Source organism: Geospiza fortis, unplaced genomic scaffold (assembly GCF_000277835.1).
Source record: "Geospiza fortis unplaced genomic scaffold, GeoFor_1.0 scaffold85, whole genome shotgun sequence".
NCBI classification, from domain to species: domain Eukaryota; kingdom Metazoa; phylum Chordata; class Aves; order Passeriformes; family Thraupidae; genus Geospiza; species Geospiza fortis.
This window is the reverse complement of record NW_005054358.1, coordinates 4,553,210-4,569,334: the sequence shown is the minus strand read 5'-3', so window position 1 is coordinate 4,569,334 and position 16,125 is coordinate 4,553,210. Positions and strand designations below refer to the sequence as shown.

At 46.8% G+C, this 16,125-nt stretch overlaps 1 protein-coding gene across 1 annotated transcript in view; it reads left to right on the top strand.

The window, feature by feature from the left end:
• Positions 1 to 16,125, top strand: part of BRINP1 (BMP/retinoic acid inducible neural specific 1) — a 94,264-nt gene that overhangs the window by 51,521 nt on the left and 26,618 nt on the right. Inside the window, exon 3 of the mRNA XM_005423811.2 lies at positions 11,895 to 12,085. Coding sequence (XP_005423868.1) covers positions 11,895 to 12,085 — 191 coding nt within the window. The remainder of the gene's footprint in view (positions 1 to 11,894; positions 12,086 to 16,125) is intronic.

Sequence of the window (16,125 nt, the reverse complement as noted above, 5' to 3'; positions counted from 1 at the left end):
CTTTGTGAGCGGGCAGTGCTTAGTCTGCCTGTCCTGTTGCAAGTTTTCTTCCCTGCAGATCTTCTTTGTGCAGCCTGGTGTGACTGTGTTCGCAGGGGTTTTCGGATTGGGGAAGAGATGAGGATCTGACTCCATGTTTCAGAAGGCTGATTTATTATTTTATCATATATATTACATTAAAACTATACTAAAAGAATAGAAGAAAGGATTTCATCAGAAGGCTAGCTAAGAATAGAATAGAAAGGAGTGATAACAAAGGTTTGTGGCTCTGCTCTCTGTCTGAGCCAGCTGGGCTGTGATTGGCCATTAATTAGAAACAGCCAACATGGGCCAATCACAGATGCACCTGTTGCATTCCACAGCAGCAGATAACCATTGTTTACATTTTGTTCCTGAGGCCTCTCAGCTTCTCAGGAGGAAAAGTCCTAAGGAAAGGATTTTCCATAAAAGATGTCTGTGACAGCCTGGAGCACACCTTTCCACCTGAAGTGTGGCAGGGCATGGGCTGGACCCTCCTCACTGCACTTTATCTGCACAAAACCCCCCTCAGCTGCCCTGCAGCGAAGGATCCCTGGTGAGAACAGGTGACTTTGCCAACTGGTGGCCTTCAGGCATCCCAGCCACCCACCAGCTCCTGCCTGGAGTGCTCAGTGGTGTCTCCATCAGCTGAGGATGACTCAGGGCCCAGGGGTGGGCGACAGGGGACACTTTCCCATTGCTGCCTGCTCTGCCCACAAGCCTGGCAGCTGTGCCCAGGTGGCTCTGCCAGGAGGGCTCAGCTGGGTAGAGGAGGCAGGGGCAGCTTTGTATTTAAACATCATCTTCTGTTCTTTTTTTTCCCCCTCCTAAATCAGTGAATTTGAGCCTTTGCCAAGTGAGCAGCACAACTGACCGGAGGAGGGGTGATAGCTCCATTTTCTAACAACAGCTCGAGTTTTGAAGCATAGCTGCATGCTGTGTTGGAGAAAATTTGGTGCTTTTTCTTGAGAAAAAGGGCAATCAAGGCTAAATTTCTGATATTACTTTCCCAGTATTGACAAATGCTGTGCTCAAGCTGCTGGCAGCGCAGCAGCCAGGTACCCTCATCTGCAACGTGAGGAATTAAGGTTCAAGGGGACATTTCTCAGGTTTTTCATCTGAGCAAACTGTGAATCATGATAAGCACAGAGCAAACTTTGGGGCTGTGGTGTCACAGGCTGAGGTTATCAGCTTGCTACAGCTAAAATTAGGAAAAAAGCCTGTGGTCCACACACACGTCTATCTTCAGGAAATAAAGCAAGTGTAATTTAATGAAATTATTTTTTCCAAACTATGTTCTTGTTACAGCCTTTGATTGGTGCTGTTGTGCTCCTAGGAGCACTGGTAGGCTCTGAACCCACATGGTGAATTTTGGGGCAGCGTAAGCACCGCTTGCTGACAGGGTCCATGTGGTCACAAGGACTTCACATGGGCCAGTCACCCCTGGGTGATTTGTCTGCTTTATAAATTAAACTCTCCCTGCCTGTCTTCCATTGCAAACTTGGTTACAAAAGATTTAAATATTCTCGTGTACTACTTAGCCACAGGAGGAGGGACTTCATTGAGGGTGTAATCCTTTAATCTACAAGAGTCCCAATAAACACATCAACGTGAAAAGGTCTAGTTTGTCAGGTGTTTTTTGTGGATTTATTGTTTGTTTTGGGTTTGGGGTTTTTTGGTTGGGTTCTTTTTGTGTGTTGTGTTAGTTTTGTTTGGCTTTTTCTTTGTTTTGTTGGAGTTATTCGTAGTTTTTTCTTGTTTCCCCCCTTTCCCCCCCAAACCAATTGGTACAGCACAACACTGCATGGTTTGGGACCTTTTTTCTGTCAGTGCCACATGTTTCTATACAGCCTTATTTGTCTCAGCATCCTGTGTCTTGGCTTCACTTCCAAGCTGTTGTTGGCTGATCTCTGCCCTCATCCCCCTGGATTTGTGTGCAAAGAAGGGAATTGAAAGAAGTGTGGAGAAGAGAACCTGCAATCATGCCAGCTATCCCAGCTTTCCTCAATAATACCTCAAATTCCTTGAATGACTCAGATGTTTCCATCCATTGCTCCAAAAGTGCTGTTCTTTGAAAGCTTCTTCTTGACAGCTCCTTGACATTCCAGGATCAGCTCGATTGTGAATTCTGGGTCAGACTTCTAGAGACAGGAATCCAGGAGGCCCTGCTATGAAAAATAATATTTGTGTCATTGTTTTGGCAAGCAGAGAACTCAAAATGCCTGATTCACAGGTGAGTTTCTCTAGGCTATGTCAGGTATTTTAGTGGGAGAATTGCTCCTGCTGCCCATCCTGTGATTTTTATCCTAATTCACAATGAAGGACTGGGTGTCTCTGTGCTGTCCATCTCTGAGCACAGCACCCTGCAGCCTGTTGGAACAGCTTCCCCTGCAGCCTGATAAACCACATCTGGACATTTGCTGTTTTTAATAATGATTGTTAAGCCGTGGTGGTGCAACCAATGCTGGGAGCTCTTGGAGAGATGTCACTGCTGTTTCCAGCAGCTTCCCCCATCAAGCCCATGGGAACTGCAGGGGCTCAGAGGTACTGCCAGCCCAGTGTGGAACAGCTGAGATGGTGTCAGCACTCATGGTGTTAGCATTCAGGAGCACATAATCATGGAATGATTCTATGCAGGTGCTTTTATTAAGAACTCTGGGTGTCAGGGGCACAGACCCAAACCTGACCCGCCATGTTTTATATTCTATCATTATATAACTTAATTATTAAACTTACATTGTTCTATTGTATACATTGATTTCATCCAAGCATGGATTTCTCAACCCCTAACATGGTTTCTCATGATTCTTCTCATGACTAAACAATAATTACATCTAATTACTAAATAATCGTCACATCTAACAATCACATCATTTATCACAGACTGATTACACAGGTGCAGTTTCACATGATCTAGCAAACACAAGGCCTAACATTTCCCAGGGCCTACCCTTAACATTTCCCAAGCCTAACTTTCTTTCTAACGCTCTGAATTTTCTATGATTTTAAAATCTTTTACTATCGGTGGGAACCCTCACCAGCACATCTGTGGGGTGGCTGATGCTGATGGAGGCTGGTGTTGGGAAAGGTCTGTGCTCAAGGTATGGGGTTTTCTGGAAGGAAATCTGCACAAATAACCTTACAGGGAGAGCTGGGGGATGAATGTCCGCGAGCTGTTTGCACTGGAACTGATGGGTGAGGTGGAAGGGCATTGCAGCAGCTGGTTCTGGTGGGGCTTGGGAACAGATCCACTGAGGGCTGGGGAAGGCAGCTGTGCTGAAGGAGTTCAGAAGTTACTGTGTGTTAATGAGGATGCAGAAATCCATTACCTAGAGGTGTCCCAAGAAGCTGAAAGGGTAGAAACCTACTCTGCCATGTTTTCATGTGTTTGGATTTGAAGTCAGAGTTAAGAATTACAGCCACATCCTGGCCATGATCACATTTAATAATAAACAAACTTAATAATGATCAAATTTAATGACCTATCTTTTAACTTGTTCTTACCTATGCTGAATCACTCTGCTTTGAGTCTCTAATCATTGATTTATTTCAGTTTTTTTCTAAACAAATCAATCTTTTGGGCACCCAGCAATTCCATGTTGCTTCCTAAGAGACCCAAATGCTGTCCTATCCTAAGAGCAAGCACAACATTTGGGATCGTGTTTGTCTGACTGGATTTTAATTCAGTCCTGTTTACCAAGGGGCTTTCAAGGTCACATTAAATTCCTCTAACTTTGAAGTAATTTTATTTCATTTTGATTCTGGCAACTGTCATATGGTTCTGGACCCCTTTTTTACCTCCCACACCCCCTCTCTCCAAAAATAAACCTCAGAGTTTTCAACTCTGTAACAATTTAATATCTTTAAGAAAATGATTAGAGAGATGAAAACAAAACTCTGGAGCAGGCTGAACTGCTTGCCAGAAAAAGGGGGAATATTTGAGGTTTCAGACCCCTCAGCCAACACCAAGCACATGGCCAAAGGACAGACCAAGGGGAAAAGCAACAGGAGATTCTTCCTTTGTCCTTTGGGGCCAGGTGGAGGAGGAAGTGGTCCCACAGCATTGCTTAATTTCTGCCACAGGACTCTGCTGAATGATTCAAACTCTGATTGTCCTCCCCTTGGTCAGGTAAATGCCCTTATAGCAATAAAGCTGCTGCAGACAGCACAGCATTTATCAATAGATCAATAGTCAATTTATTTATCTCATTCACCTGCCAGCTGTCATAAGTGAGCCTGTCTACTTGCCTGGTTGTTATGCAAAATGCTGTTGGACTTTCAGCTTAAGTGGTTTCTTTTTCATACTTCTCTGGAATGAAATTTTTAGGGGTTTTTTTTGTTTCTTTTTTTTCTCTCTTTCATGGCAGAGTTTCAGCCTCTGTCTAATTTGGAACTAGTTTAAATCTACAGACTGGAGGTTTTTTAAATAGATTAGGGGGGATGAGTGCCAAACCCTCGCAGGAAACTAATTCTTGCAGGTCCTTTGAAAAGCTCAGCTTTGAAGAGTGACTTCTTCATGCTGGCCTAGATAGGGAAGAGGCCAAGCTGCAGAGGGAAGTGCTGAAGGAACATTGCACTGCTCAGCCTGGGGCTGTCTGGCATTTTGAGGGCACAGACTGGAAATGAAATATCACTGACCCCACCATAATCACAGATACCCCGCACAGGCTCCTCTAAAGCCCGATCTGGCAGAACAAGATAAGCATTATGGTGCTGTTGTCATGCTCAGCCCTGTCCCTTGGCTTTGTTTGCAGCATCCAGGGCTCACAGGAACCTGGAAGAGCCATCATCCTGAGGGCTGGAGATAATCAGGGCTCTGTGCAGCCAGGGGCTGGGACAATTGGGCTGGAAAAAGGAAAGGCAGAGCCAAACAAAACCCCCAAACCAAGAGCTCTGTTGTAGGAGCATCTGGAAGGGTTCTGGGAGATTTAGGGCTAACACAGCACTTGTTTCTCAACCAGACAAGGCTTAAAATCTGTCTGGTTTTGTTCACACTCATTCTGACAGCTACTAATATTTGTCTGCAGTACACACAGACATGTCCAAAAATGTCTCTCTTAATGATAGTGAAGTGCTTGAAAGAAAACAGGGGCAGAGACACCGAAATCCCAGGGAACATCTCTCTGACATCAGGGAGTCCTGGTGACATCACAGTCAATTATGTGGGCAATATCCCAAGGGGAGGGCATGAAATAATCTTTGTGTCCTGCTGTTGCTGCAGAGGGTGCTGCCTTCAGGAAGGTCCATCACCTTTGGGAGCAGTGGGTGACTTCCAAGATAGATTTTATTTAAAAAGCAAAGAGCCATGGAGCAGAAAGGAGCTGGTGCCTTGTCCTTGCCCAGTTCCCAGGGAGGGGTGGGGCTGCTCCTGTTTGAGTGTGCACTTGGTGGGATGCTCTGAAGGATGGACATCCAGCACCTGGAGGGGCTGGGCTCTTCTGCTTAGGCTTTGTTCAGTGCCTTCCTCCTCTGCTATTTTTTTTTTCTTTTTAAAACTGTCCTGATCATTTAACACATTTAATTTCTTTTTTTTTTCTTCTTCTTTTTTTTTTTTTTTCAAGCATCAGCCCTCAAGGTCTCTGCTGAACTTGTTTCCTCACTTACATGCTTTCGTTGTCTTGGCCATATGGAGCTGGAATTTAATCTGCTCTGATGGCCCCTCTCCCTCAGACTTCCCTCCCTGTGCAGAGATGCTCCTGCCCTTGGATCCTGCTGTCCTTTCTGATGGTGCAGAGTGGGCCTGCATGATGTACCTATTCCAGCCTTTTGACTTTTCCTCCCTCTTCAGTAGTTTTTTTCCCTGTTTTTCTGTTTCCCTGGAGGGTCGTAGTGCTAATGAGCACTGAGACATTCCTAGTGGCTCCTTCTGCCCCTGACATGCTGGCTTTGATGGAATCTCATTAATGCAGCTTGAAGCGGCAGTGTTTTCTCATCCTCAGCCCTATTCAAATAAGGTGTATCCCCTTGCTGTTGCAGGTAGGGAAGCCTTCAATCTGTGCATGTGCCTCCTTGAGGCAGTACTGCACCCCTCATCCCTCATCTCTCTTCCCCCTCATCTCCTTCTCCCTTCAGCACCTCCTGCCCCTTTCAGCCCTTAAAGAAGCTCCCTTGTGTTTTCTCTGGAGGGCAGCTGCCCTGTGCTGGCCTGGAAGCATTTCCTGGCACAGCCCAAATTCCCTTGGGCTCTCAGCCCTGTTGAGACAAAGCCCCAGCAAGTGCCTCACGCCACTACCCAGACCTTGGGTCAAGAGTTTCTCCTTATCCCATCTCTCTTAGGGATGCTGACCCTTCTCCTCCTTGTTGAGAGGTTTCTCACCTTTCCACAGCCATGCAAAGCTCCCCTGCTGGCAGAAATTCAGGTCCTTGCTTGGGATTTCCCCTGAGGGTCAGAAAACTCTGTACTGATCCCACCTGTACCAATCCCAACCGTACCATGGGGTGCCCCCTAATCCCAGACCAGTCTTTGAAACTTCTTCACCTGGAAAAGCAGTGATGCACAGGGCAATATTTCTCTTTTTAAAATGCCTCAGGAGCTGTAGAGGCCTCAGCTTTGTGTCCCAAGTGGTGCCACTGGTGGCTCAGAGAGGAGTGAAAGGCAACCCCGGGATGGTTTTGTGAGGAAAGGTTCCAGTGCCTTTTCCTCCTATTATCCATAAATGCAAGGCCTTGGTAAATCCTCCCAAGAGCCACAGGTGGAAGGGTTCAGTGGTGACACACAGACAAGAGTATTGCTTACCTAACCCAGCACTCTGAATTCATTTTGGTTGATTTTCTGCTTCTGCAGAAAACGCAATTAAATCTAGAGTTGAAAGCTAATAGAAAACCTGTTCTTGGAGGTGTTTCTTCAGAGACTTCAAGAGTTTCAGGCTGGAACATTCCCTAAGGCCAGATCTATGCTGTTCCCTGCAAATATAATTTTTTTTATGATCTCAATAATTCTAAATTATTTCAGTAGCCATAGCTATTAATGTTAAGTCTATTTTCCAAAACTGTACCATAATCTTGGCCTCAGGTGCATCTTGCAGCAGAGGGTTCTGTAGGTTGCATGGAAGATTGCTGGAATTAGAAGTTTGCTTTCCATGTAAAATATTGGAATTCAGTGAGCCAAGTTTAAAAATGTATTTTTTGGATATTAAAAAGGGTGCTTAACAAGGCCATGTCATTTGTTTGACTGTTGAGGTTGGAGCAGATGACCCTACTGGTGTTCCCTTCCTTTGTTTCCAATCCCAATGAATCAACAGCACACAAAGAGATAAAACAGCCAAATGCTATGTAAAACCTATAAAAAAGCTTGAAAAATGTCACTAAGTAAATTCAAATAATGCATAACTTAGAGGGAATTGCAACTGGTTCATGGATATTCTATGAGCAGAAGATAAACATCTAACTTAGTTGCATAAATTATTCATCATAACATATTTGCTCAGCTTTTCTTGTCAGCTGGGAAAGCCACACATCCAAGCACAGGGAGAGCAGAGCAGAACTGGGCTTTCACCTGCTGATGTGCCCTGGGAGCAGGAAGCCCTGGGGAGGGATGGCATCAATAACAATTGGGTGGAAAAGTCTCCTTCACTGTTGTCGGGTTCTCTAGCTGGTCAGAGTGACCCCAAGAAAAGTTGGAAAGTCTCTTTTCCCAGCCCGGCGCTTGAAGAAGGAATCAGAGCTCTTCAATTCTCACTCTCAAGGTTGTTTATTGTTCCTTATCTATAAAAGTTTTTCTCCTGCCCTGCCGAGGTCCATCCAGCAGGACAGTTCCAGGCACTCTGCCTGCCCCCAGGGCAGTGTTATGTCTTTATACTAAAAACTGCATGTACAATGTTTACAATTACTTCCCAATACCTATCACCTGTGTTAGACAGTGAGCTTCTACTCTAAACCAATCCAAAAGTGCCAACATCACAGCAGAAGATGGAGGCCAAGAAGAAGAAGGAGAAAGGCTGGACACACCCAGATCCCTCCATCTTGCCCCCTGAACCCCCATACCAGAAACCCCAAAATCTACTTTTCCACCCCATGATAACTTCACTATTATTCTACTTAAACTGTTGTGGCTTGCTGATCTTCACATAAGGTTGGTAATTTACTCCACAGGTCACAATCAAACCCACAGGTGTTTTGGGCTCCGTGCCAGGGTCTCTGAGCCCCCTGGCAGGGGTCTTGGCTGCTCAGGACAGCCAGAGGGATGTTCTGGGTCCTGACAACTGTCATGCTTTAGAGGTGGATTCTGCTCAGGGCTCTTCTACTGCATGAGTGGGGACTGGGATTGTTCCTTGGCAGCAGGAAAGGCTGGAGATGTGACCGTGATTCCTTTTAAACTCCTGCTTTTGCCTCCTGCCAAAAGCAGTGGTGTCAAAGGGTGATGTTGGACCTGATGTAGAAAATGAACCCGCTTTCCCTTTGGACACATTATTTATCAATATGCCATTCTCCTTTCCTGCCTTCATTGCCCATCAGTTTGCCCTGAATGGAGGCACTCCCAGGCTCTGGGTGCTGATATTTCATGGAATCCTGGAGTGGTTTGAGTCAGAAGGGACCTTAAAGCCCATCCAGTCCCTCCCCTGCCATGGCCAGGGACACCTTCCACTGTCCCAGGCTGCTCCAAGCCCTGTCCATGGGCACTTCCAGGGATCCAGGGGCAGCCACAGCTTCCCTAAAGGAGAGCAGGGATCAATGCCTGACCAGCTGCACATTTCAACTCTTTGCTGCCAAATTATCTATTGCAAAGCAGCAAAACCAAACTCTCTGTACTTTATTGGAACATGGAACATTCCCTCAGCCCTTTCTGAAAATGTGCTGGCTCTGGGGTGCTCTGATCCCTCTTGACTTTATGGATACTGCAGGAAGCAGGAATCTGAATGTGTGCTTGAGTTTTACAGGAAGCAATAATTGTCTCTTTGGAGAGGAAGCACAGCTGGCATTCTTCCTATGCTTGCTGGTTGTGATCTTTCTGATGGAACATGGGTGTGTCTGTTTATTTATTATAAAACTTGCCTGTCTTTGAGCATCCAGCTCTTCCTCTTCCCATGCAGTGCAACTGCTGGAGGGACCATTCCTTCCTCAAAGGGGATTTCCTTGTGGAGCAAGGTCTGGGATTGAAACTCCTATCTGGGATGACCAGAGAAACCTCTCTGTGGTGTCAGAGAAAAGCTATTTTTCTTTACTTTTTAAGTTTTATCTATCATTAAAATCAACTTTTACACAGTTCTGGGACAGCAGAGAACACCCTCTGTTCCATAAAGGGAATGCATTGGTGATGTGTTTATTATCTGCAGGCAACTTGGGAGCAAATTATCTGTTTCAATCACTCTTTGTGTTAAGAACCCGTTGTATGGAGGGGTTTTTTGCCTTTTGACTGAGGTTTATCTAGGAAGGATGGATGTTTCCTCAGATTGCGAGGTTTGACACTAATGACTCTTGTGATGTAGTAGGAGGTGTGTTTTGTTTTGGCATTTTCACTTGGCTTGTGAAAGCAAGGAACTACAGAGGGGGCATTAGCTCAGGTGTAAGGAGATATTTTGAAGTAAATAGCTGGCACTTTGCTGTTTTGTAACTGCTGTCAGGCAGCTGGAGTGTTGTGAAGGGGCACAATCAAAATAAATACCTGCATAATTACATTAAGTCAAATAACCTAACACATGCAGAGTGGACCGAGTATAGAATCAACCTGGGCAGAAAAAATCTGTTTTGTGCTCCTGGCTTTGCAGCTGAGCCTCTGAATGTGCCTGTGTGTCAGGGTCTCTGCCAGCCAGGTGGGGTTGTTGTGCTGGGAGGACACTCCCTGATGGGAAGTGCTGCCTCAGGGCCAGGGGTTGTCATTCCTGGTTTGGACTGGGTGTTTTGGATTATTCCAAACTAGCCACAGTGACTGATTTTAACCCAGGATCCTGCTGGGAGTGCCAAGTCTGCCTGAAGGTTTCCAGTTAGTCTTTGCTGGGTTACAGTGTGAGCTGGGTGCCTGCAGAGAGCCCCCTGTCCAAGTTCATGCCTCAGAATTACACCTGTGCCATCTAATCACCCAGCCCTCAAATCCAGGCCCAAATCCTTAATTCTGATCAGTGGTGCCTTAACTTCTTAGTGTTTTTACTGGGGCTGGCCTTCTTCTGAAGTGACTTCATTCTCTTGGAACAGTCTCCTTGGTCCTTATCTTCATCCTACTTGTTTCTGCTGAATTCAGCTCGTTCCTCATTAGCAGCACTAATTTTCTCCAAGAAGTTTACTCTTGGTCAGCTCTGCTTTAGCTGCTGCTGCTGAGCCACACTAATGCTAAACAAGATTATTCCCAGAGAACACCGTTATTAAATTTCTTCTGTAACACTGGGATAATGTTAAATTTTTTCCATAGAGGCTGGGATGGGGCTGTGCTTTGGATTTTGCTGAAACAGTGCTGATAGCACAGGTGTGGTGCTGAGCAGAGTTTTCACAGGTCAGGGCTCTGCTTCCTCTCATCCCACCCCACCAGTGATGAGGTTGGGATGCACAAGGAGCTGTGGGGGGACAAAGCCTGGACAGCTGACCCCAGCTGACCCCAGGGATGTCCCACACCATGGGACATCATGCTCAGCTTGTAGGGCTGAGGAAGGAGGAGGAAAGGGGGATGTGCAGTGTGAGGAATTTTGTCTTCCCGAGTCACTCTGATGGAGCCCTGGAGATGGCTGAACTCCGGACTGTGATGGGAAGTGGGCAATGAACTCCTTGTTTGGCTTTGCTTGCCCGTGCAGCTTTTGCTTTATCTGCTGAACTGTTTATCTCAACTCATGAGTTCTCTCACTTTCACCCTTCTGCCTCTCCTCCTCTCTAGGAGGAATGAGTGGCTCTGTGGGGCTGAGCTGTCAGCTGGGATAAAACCACAACACCTATAATCTAAATAAAATATTTGTCCTAAACCCAAGTTACAGGAATAGGTGGATGAAAAGTGACAGAGAAGCCTGTGAGCTGATGGTCTGGGAGATAGCTGAAGATAGAGCAGGTGCATTGTAGGAGAATGGGTATAAATAACATCCTCTCCTTTAAGGAAGGCTTTGCTCAGTATTTTTTTAAAGACATTAATAGGTTTCTCATTTTTCAGGTGCTCAGCTGGTGATGTTTCAGAGGCCTGATTTTTAGATTGCAGGTGTGCAAGCTTTTCTCTAGGCATTTCCCTCTGTGTCATTTCAAAATGGATATCTGCAATAAAGAACTGCTTTTGCAAACATTAACTTTATTTTTTTCCCAGTTGCTCTCAGTTTAAAAGCATAGATTTGAGAATCACTTTAGTTTTCTTTTCCTGAAACATGAACAAAACCTCCGCTTTCATCCTGGACTTATACCTGAATCCTTCCTTTTACATTGTTTATCTCAAAAATTGTTTTCCAATATGCTCTTTTGCCATACGGTGTTGAAAGATGAAGATGTTTGGAGAAAATGTATTTTACTTAGCTTTGCTTTGCAAAAGTGTGCTAAGAAGGCTTGTGGGCATCAAAGATATAACAATGATCAGTTTGGGCTAGATCTGTGGTCGAGACCATTTGCTGACAGAGACCAGAATTTGCTGCTTTATGGAGAAGTGAAAGACCCCAAAGTGTGGGAGGGTGAAAAGACCAGCCTGCTTTTCTTTTAGGGCAGTCCAGCTCTCTGACAGACACCTCTGATGACTACAAGGGCACCTCCTCACCAGCCTAATCCTTGTAGTGTATGGTTATCATGCAGTAATGTCTCACTTTTCCTCTTCTCGTCCCCTTCCCCTCTGTCCAGCCTCGTGACCTCATGTGTGTATCCACATGGGGGTGTCCAACAGCACTGGCCCCTTCTCCATCCTCCTCTCCTACCTCTGGTGACTCTCCCTGCCCCTCCAGACTGGGAGCCTGACCCCTGTTGTGTTTTCCTGTGTTGTGGCACAGGGAGTTTGCCCGTTGGAAGGTGAGGAACACAGCCATCGAGAGGAGGGACCTGCTCCACAACCCGCTGCCCCTGATGCCCGAGTTCCAGAGGAGCATCCGCCTGCTGGGCAGGAGACCCACCACGCAGCAGTTCATTGACACCATCATCAAAAAGTACGGCACCCACCTCCTCATCTCTGCCACCCTGGGAGGTAGGTGGCACCTGAGGCTGGCTCTGGGGGGTGGCATTGGAATATTTACCAATATTGCTGGATGGGACGTGCCTGAGCTTGTCTGGCCCTGCTGCTGAGCCAAATAGTGGTGTTTCACCCCACAGACACTTTTGGCTGGCTGGGGGCGTGGTGTTTCACCCCACAGACACTTTTGGCTGGCTGGGGGCGTGGTGTTTCACCCCACAGACACTTTTGGCTGGCTGGGGGCGTGGTGTTTCACCCCACAGACACTTTTGGCTGGCTGGGGGCGTGGTGTTTCACCCCACAGACACTTTTGGCTGGCTGGGGGCGTGGTGTTTCACCCCACAGACACTTTTGGCTGGCTGGGGGCGTGGTGTTTCACCCCACAGACACTTTGGCCGGCTGGGTGTGTGGTGTTTCCCCCCACAGACACTTTGGGCTGGCTGGTGTGTGGTGTTTCACCCCAGAGACACTTTTGGCTGGCTGGGTGCTGCTCTGGGCACTGCAGACAAGTCCAGGCCTGCAGGAGCTCTGGTGGTGCTGGGATGGAGCTTCCCCCATAACAGGGGTTGCTCCTCAGGTTTCCCTCTGTGGAGAAGCTTTAAGGCGATGGTGAAGGAAAGGAGTCGGTTCTGATGGAGGGTTTGGATCCAGAGCTTTATTCTGGCCCACAGGCCTCTGAATGCAGCACCAGCTCCAACAGAACTCCCTGAGCCCGTGGCTGCTGCTCCTTTGAACCCCGGGGAGAGGGGCAGGGAAGGGGCAGGGAGCCACCAAGCAGGGACAGGAGGGGAGGGACAAAGGGACAAAGGACACCTGGATGGCCCAATGCCCCCCAGGGGGAGAGGGCATCCTGTGAATCTGCCAATCACTCGATGCCTTCTGGAATGCCAGGACTGACAGACAGTGCTGGGAGTGGAAAGGAGAGGTGACTGACACACCTGGGAGGGAATTATCAGGGAGGGATCCGGGGTTCTGGGGTTAACCCTGAAATCACAACACAACAGGGTGGTGAAGGCACTGGGCAGTGCTGGAAGTGTGTCCAGTCTGGCACAGCAAGGGCTGTGGCAGTGGTGAGAGGAGCAGGGCATCTGTCAGTCTAGGACACGAAATAAAATGACGCGGACACGCAACTCTCCAAGGTAAAAAAGAGGGAAGTTTAATTTCTGACTCCAACGTTTATAGATTTCCAAAAGTGACAGTGGATTGGAGGGGGACGGTGCCACCTCCCCAATGACACTGGACAAGCCAACAGTCCATCAAATTTCTCCTCCTCCTCCATAAAAGAAGGCAAAACAATGAGTTATTTACGTAAAGTGCATGAGAATGTTCGTTACAAGAATGTAAACATCAGAAGGCTTAGAAGAACTTAAAAAACCCAGGATGACAGGCATCTGTTGTAAAGGAAAGCTGAGGGAGCTGGGGCTGTTCAGTCTCCAGAAGAGATGACTGAGGGGAGACCTCATAAATGAGTATAATTATCTAAAGGGGGGTGCCTTGAGCATGGATCAGGCTCATCTTGGTGGCGCCAGCCACAAGGACAAGAGGAACAGGCAGAAAGTGATGCCCTGGAAGTTCCAGCTGAATGTGAGGAAGAATTTCTTGGGAAGATTGGAACAGATTACCCAGAGAGGGTGTGGAGTCTCCTCACAGAAGAAATTCCAGAACCAGCTGGATGCAGTCCTGTGCCATGTGCTCTGGGATGACCCGTAGAGCAGGGAGGCTGAACCAAATACCCCACTGTGGTCCTTTCCAGTCTGAACCACCCTGTGATTCTGAAAGCAGTGGGGGCACAGGGCAGGCTGCAGCTCCCCCTCCTGTCGCAGACATCTTTTATGAAAAATCCTTTCCTTAGGATTTTTCCTCCTGAGAAGCTGAGAGGCCTCAGGAACAGAATGTAAACAATGATTATCTGCTGCTGTGGAATGCAACAGGTGCATCTGTGATTGGGCTCATGTGGTTGTTTCTAATTAATGGCCAATCACAGTCAGCTGGCTCAGACTCTGTCTGAACCACAAGCCTTTGTTATCATTTTTTCTTATTCTATTCTTAGCTAGCCTTCTGATGAAATCCTTTCTTCTATTCTTTTAGTACAGTTTTAATGTAATATATATCATAAAATAATAAATCAGCCTTCTGAAACATGGAGTCAGATCCTCATCTCTTCCCTCATCCTAAGACCCCTGTGAACTCGGTCACACCATCCCAAAGAACCTTTGCAAATTAATTCAGTGTGAGGTGGGAGCTGTGCCCCCGTGCTGCTCTGGCCATGCGTGTGTCAGGAGAAACACGTCCCTCAGCTGAGGCACTGTCCTGCCAGCCCTGCGCCACTGCCCTCAGCTTCACAACAGAACGTGCCCATCCCTCTTTTTCACAGGACGAAAACAAATGCGGGGGGGGGAAACATCCTTTCTTGCTGGAACTGGAGGAATTTTAAAGAGCTCCAGGAAAAGGGAGTTCAAGGAGTTGGGCAGGGAGCGTGAACAGAGGGGAAGAGATGGCCGGAAGGCTGAATGCATTAACATGGAGCAGACTTCTGGAAAAACAGCAGTTCAGTAAAATTCAAAATGTATATGCAAGGGCTGCAGAGAGGTCTGTGTGTGCACAGAATGTGTCAGGGATGACATCAGAGAGAGCCCTGTAGGGCCATGAACTCCTGAGCAGGCGCTGCTGGTGGTGCTGCAGGAACATTTGGAGTAGCTACTGCTGAACACTGGAGGGGTGAAAACAAACAGCTCCTATTGATGTTTACTCCTGGTTCTTTTTTCCACTCTGTATTATTTTCATGGTTCTCTTCCCCCTTTGGGGTGTGCCTTCCTTTCATTTAAATGCTTTTCTTCCAAGAACAACTATCTGTGAGAAGGACTCTGCAGTGGTAAAGGCTCAATTTTACTTCAAAATTTGTTGTTGTTTCTTCTTCTAATGTACCTCACCTCCAGCCTTGCCACATTGCTGTGTTTGTAGTGAACTTTGAGGAATTTCTGGCCATCTGTCTGTTCCCAGAGCATGCTGCAGACACTGGGGTGAGATTAGATGTGGGCATATGATTCATGCACAAATTAGGCAGGTAGGTAAATTGGCACAGTTCCCCTGAAGTCCAGTGGCCTCTAGTTTGGTGATGTCCTTCAAAGATCCTTGGGCTGCTCTTCCAGTCCAGGCACCCAAACAAGTCCATCCCATCAGCAAGAAAGGTGAGAGAAAGGAGGTTTCCAAGCACTGAAGAGCACAAATGACTGCTTTCTTCAGGCCTTAATGAAGTCTGGGTGAAGACAAACTGCTTTTTATTGAGGAATTCACTTTTCAAGACTGTGTTTTACAGAGCCCAAGACAGCCAAGTAGAGATTTTGGGTTTTTTTTGCTGGTTTACTTTTTTCCCATTGACATTCCTCTTTTTCTTGCCACTCACATCCATGAAAATTCAAAATAAGAAAGACCTTTGATGGTAAAATATATTTTTAATTTTGCCTGGCTGAGGTTGTAAATTATTCACGGGGACTTGTTTCTTCCCCTGATTTTACAACACAACAACTTTAAATATGCAGAGACTTGAAATGAGAACTGGTGTTGGAGGGGAGCACTAAACACCCCACCAGCCCTGAGCATGGTGAGCAATGGTGGGAGACGAAAAAGATTTATCTTGGCAATGGCAGGGAAAATGTAGATAGAGCTGGGCATGCATTATGCACGGAGGACACGCTCTAGTCTCAGTTTGGGGGCTAAACAAGAGCTCTGGGACATTAAAAAAAAAAAAAAAACAAAAAAAAAACCCAAATAAAACAAAAAAACCCGTGCCTTATATTAACAGCCAAGGCACAAAAATCAGGACTTTTTCATTCCAGCCTGGCTCATTTTCACTAGAGGAATGCTGAGGCTGGAATGCTGAGGCTGGAATCCTTGGCCAGAGGGCAGGCTGGAAGCCTGGGTGGAATCACATCAGCGCTGCTGTCAGATCACCAGCAGATCTCTTGGATTTGGTCCCTACACAACACGAACCAGGCACTGAGAAACTCAGCAAAGAAGAAAAATCTGTGCTCTGGGGCGGTGGGGACCAGTGATTT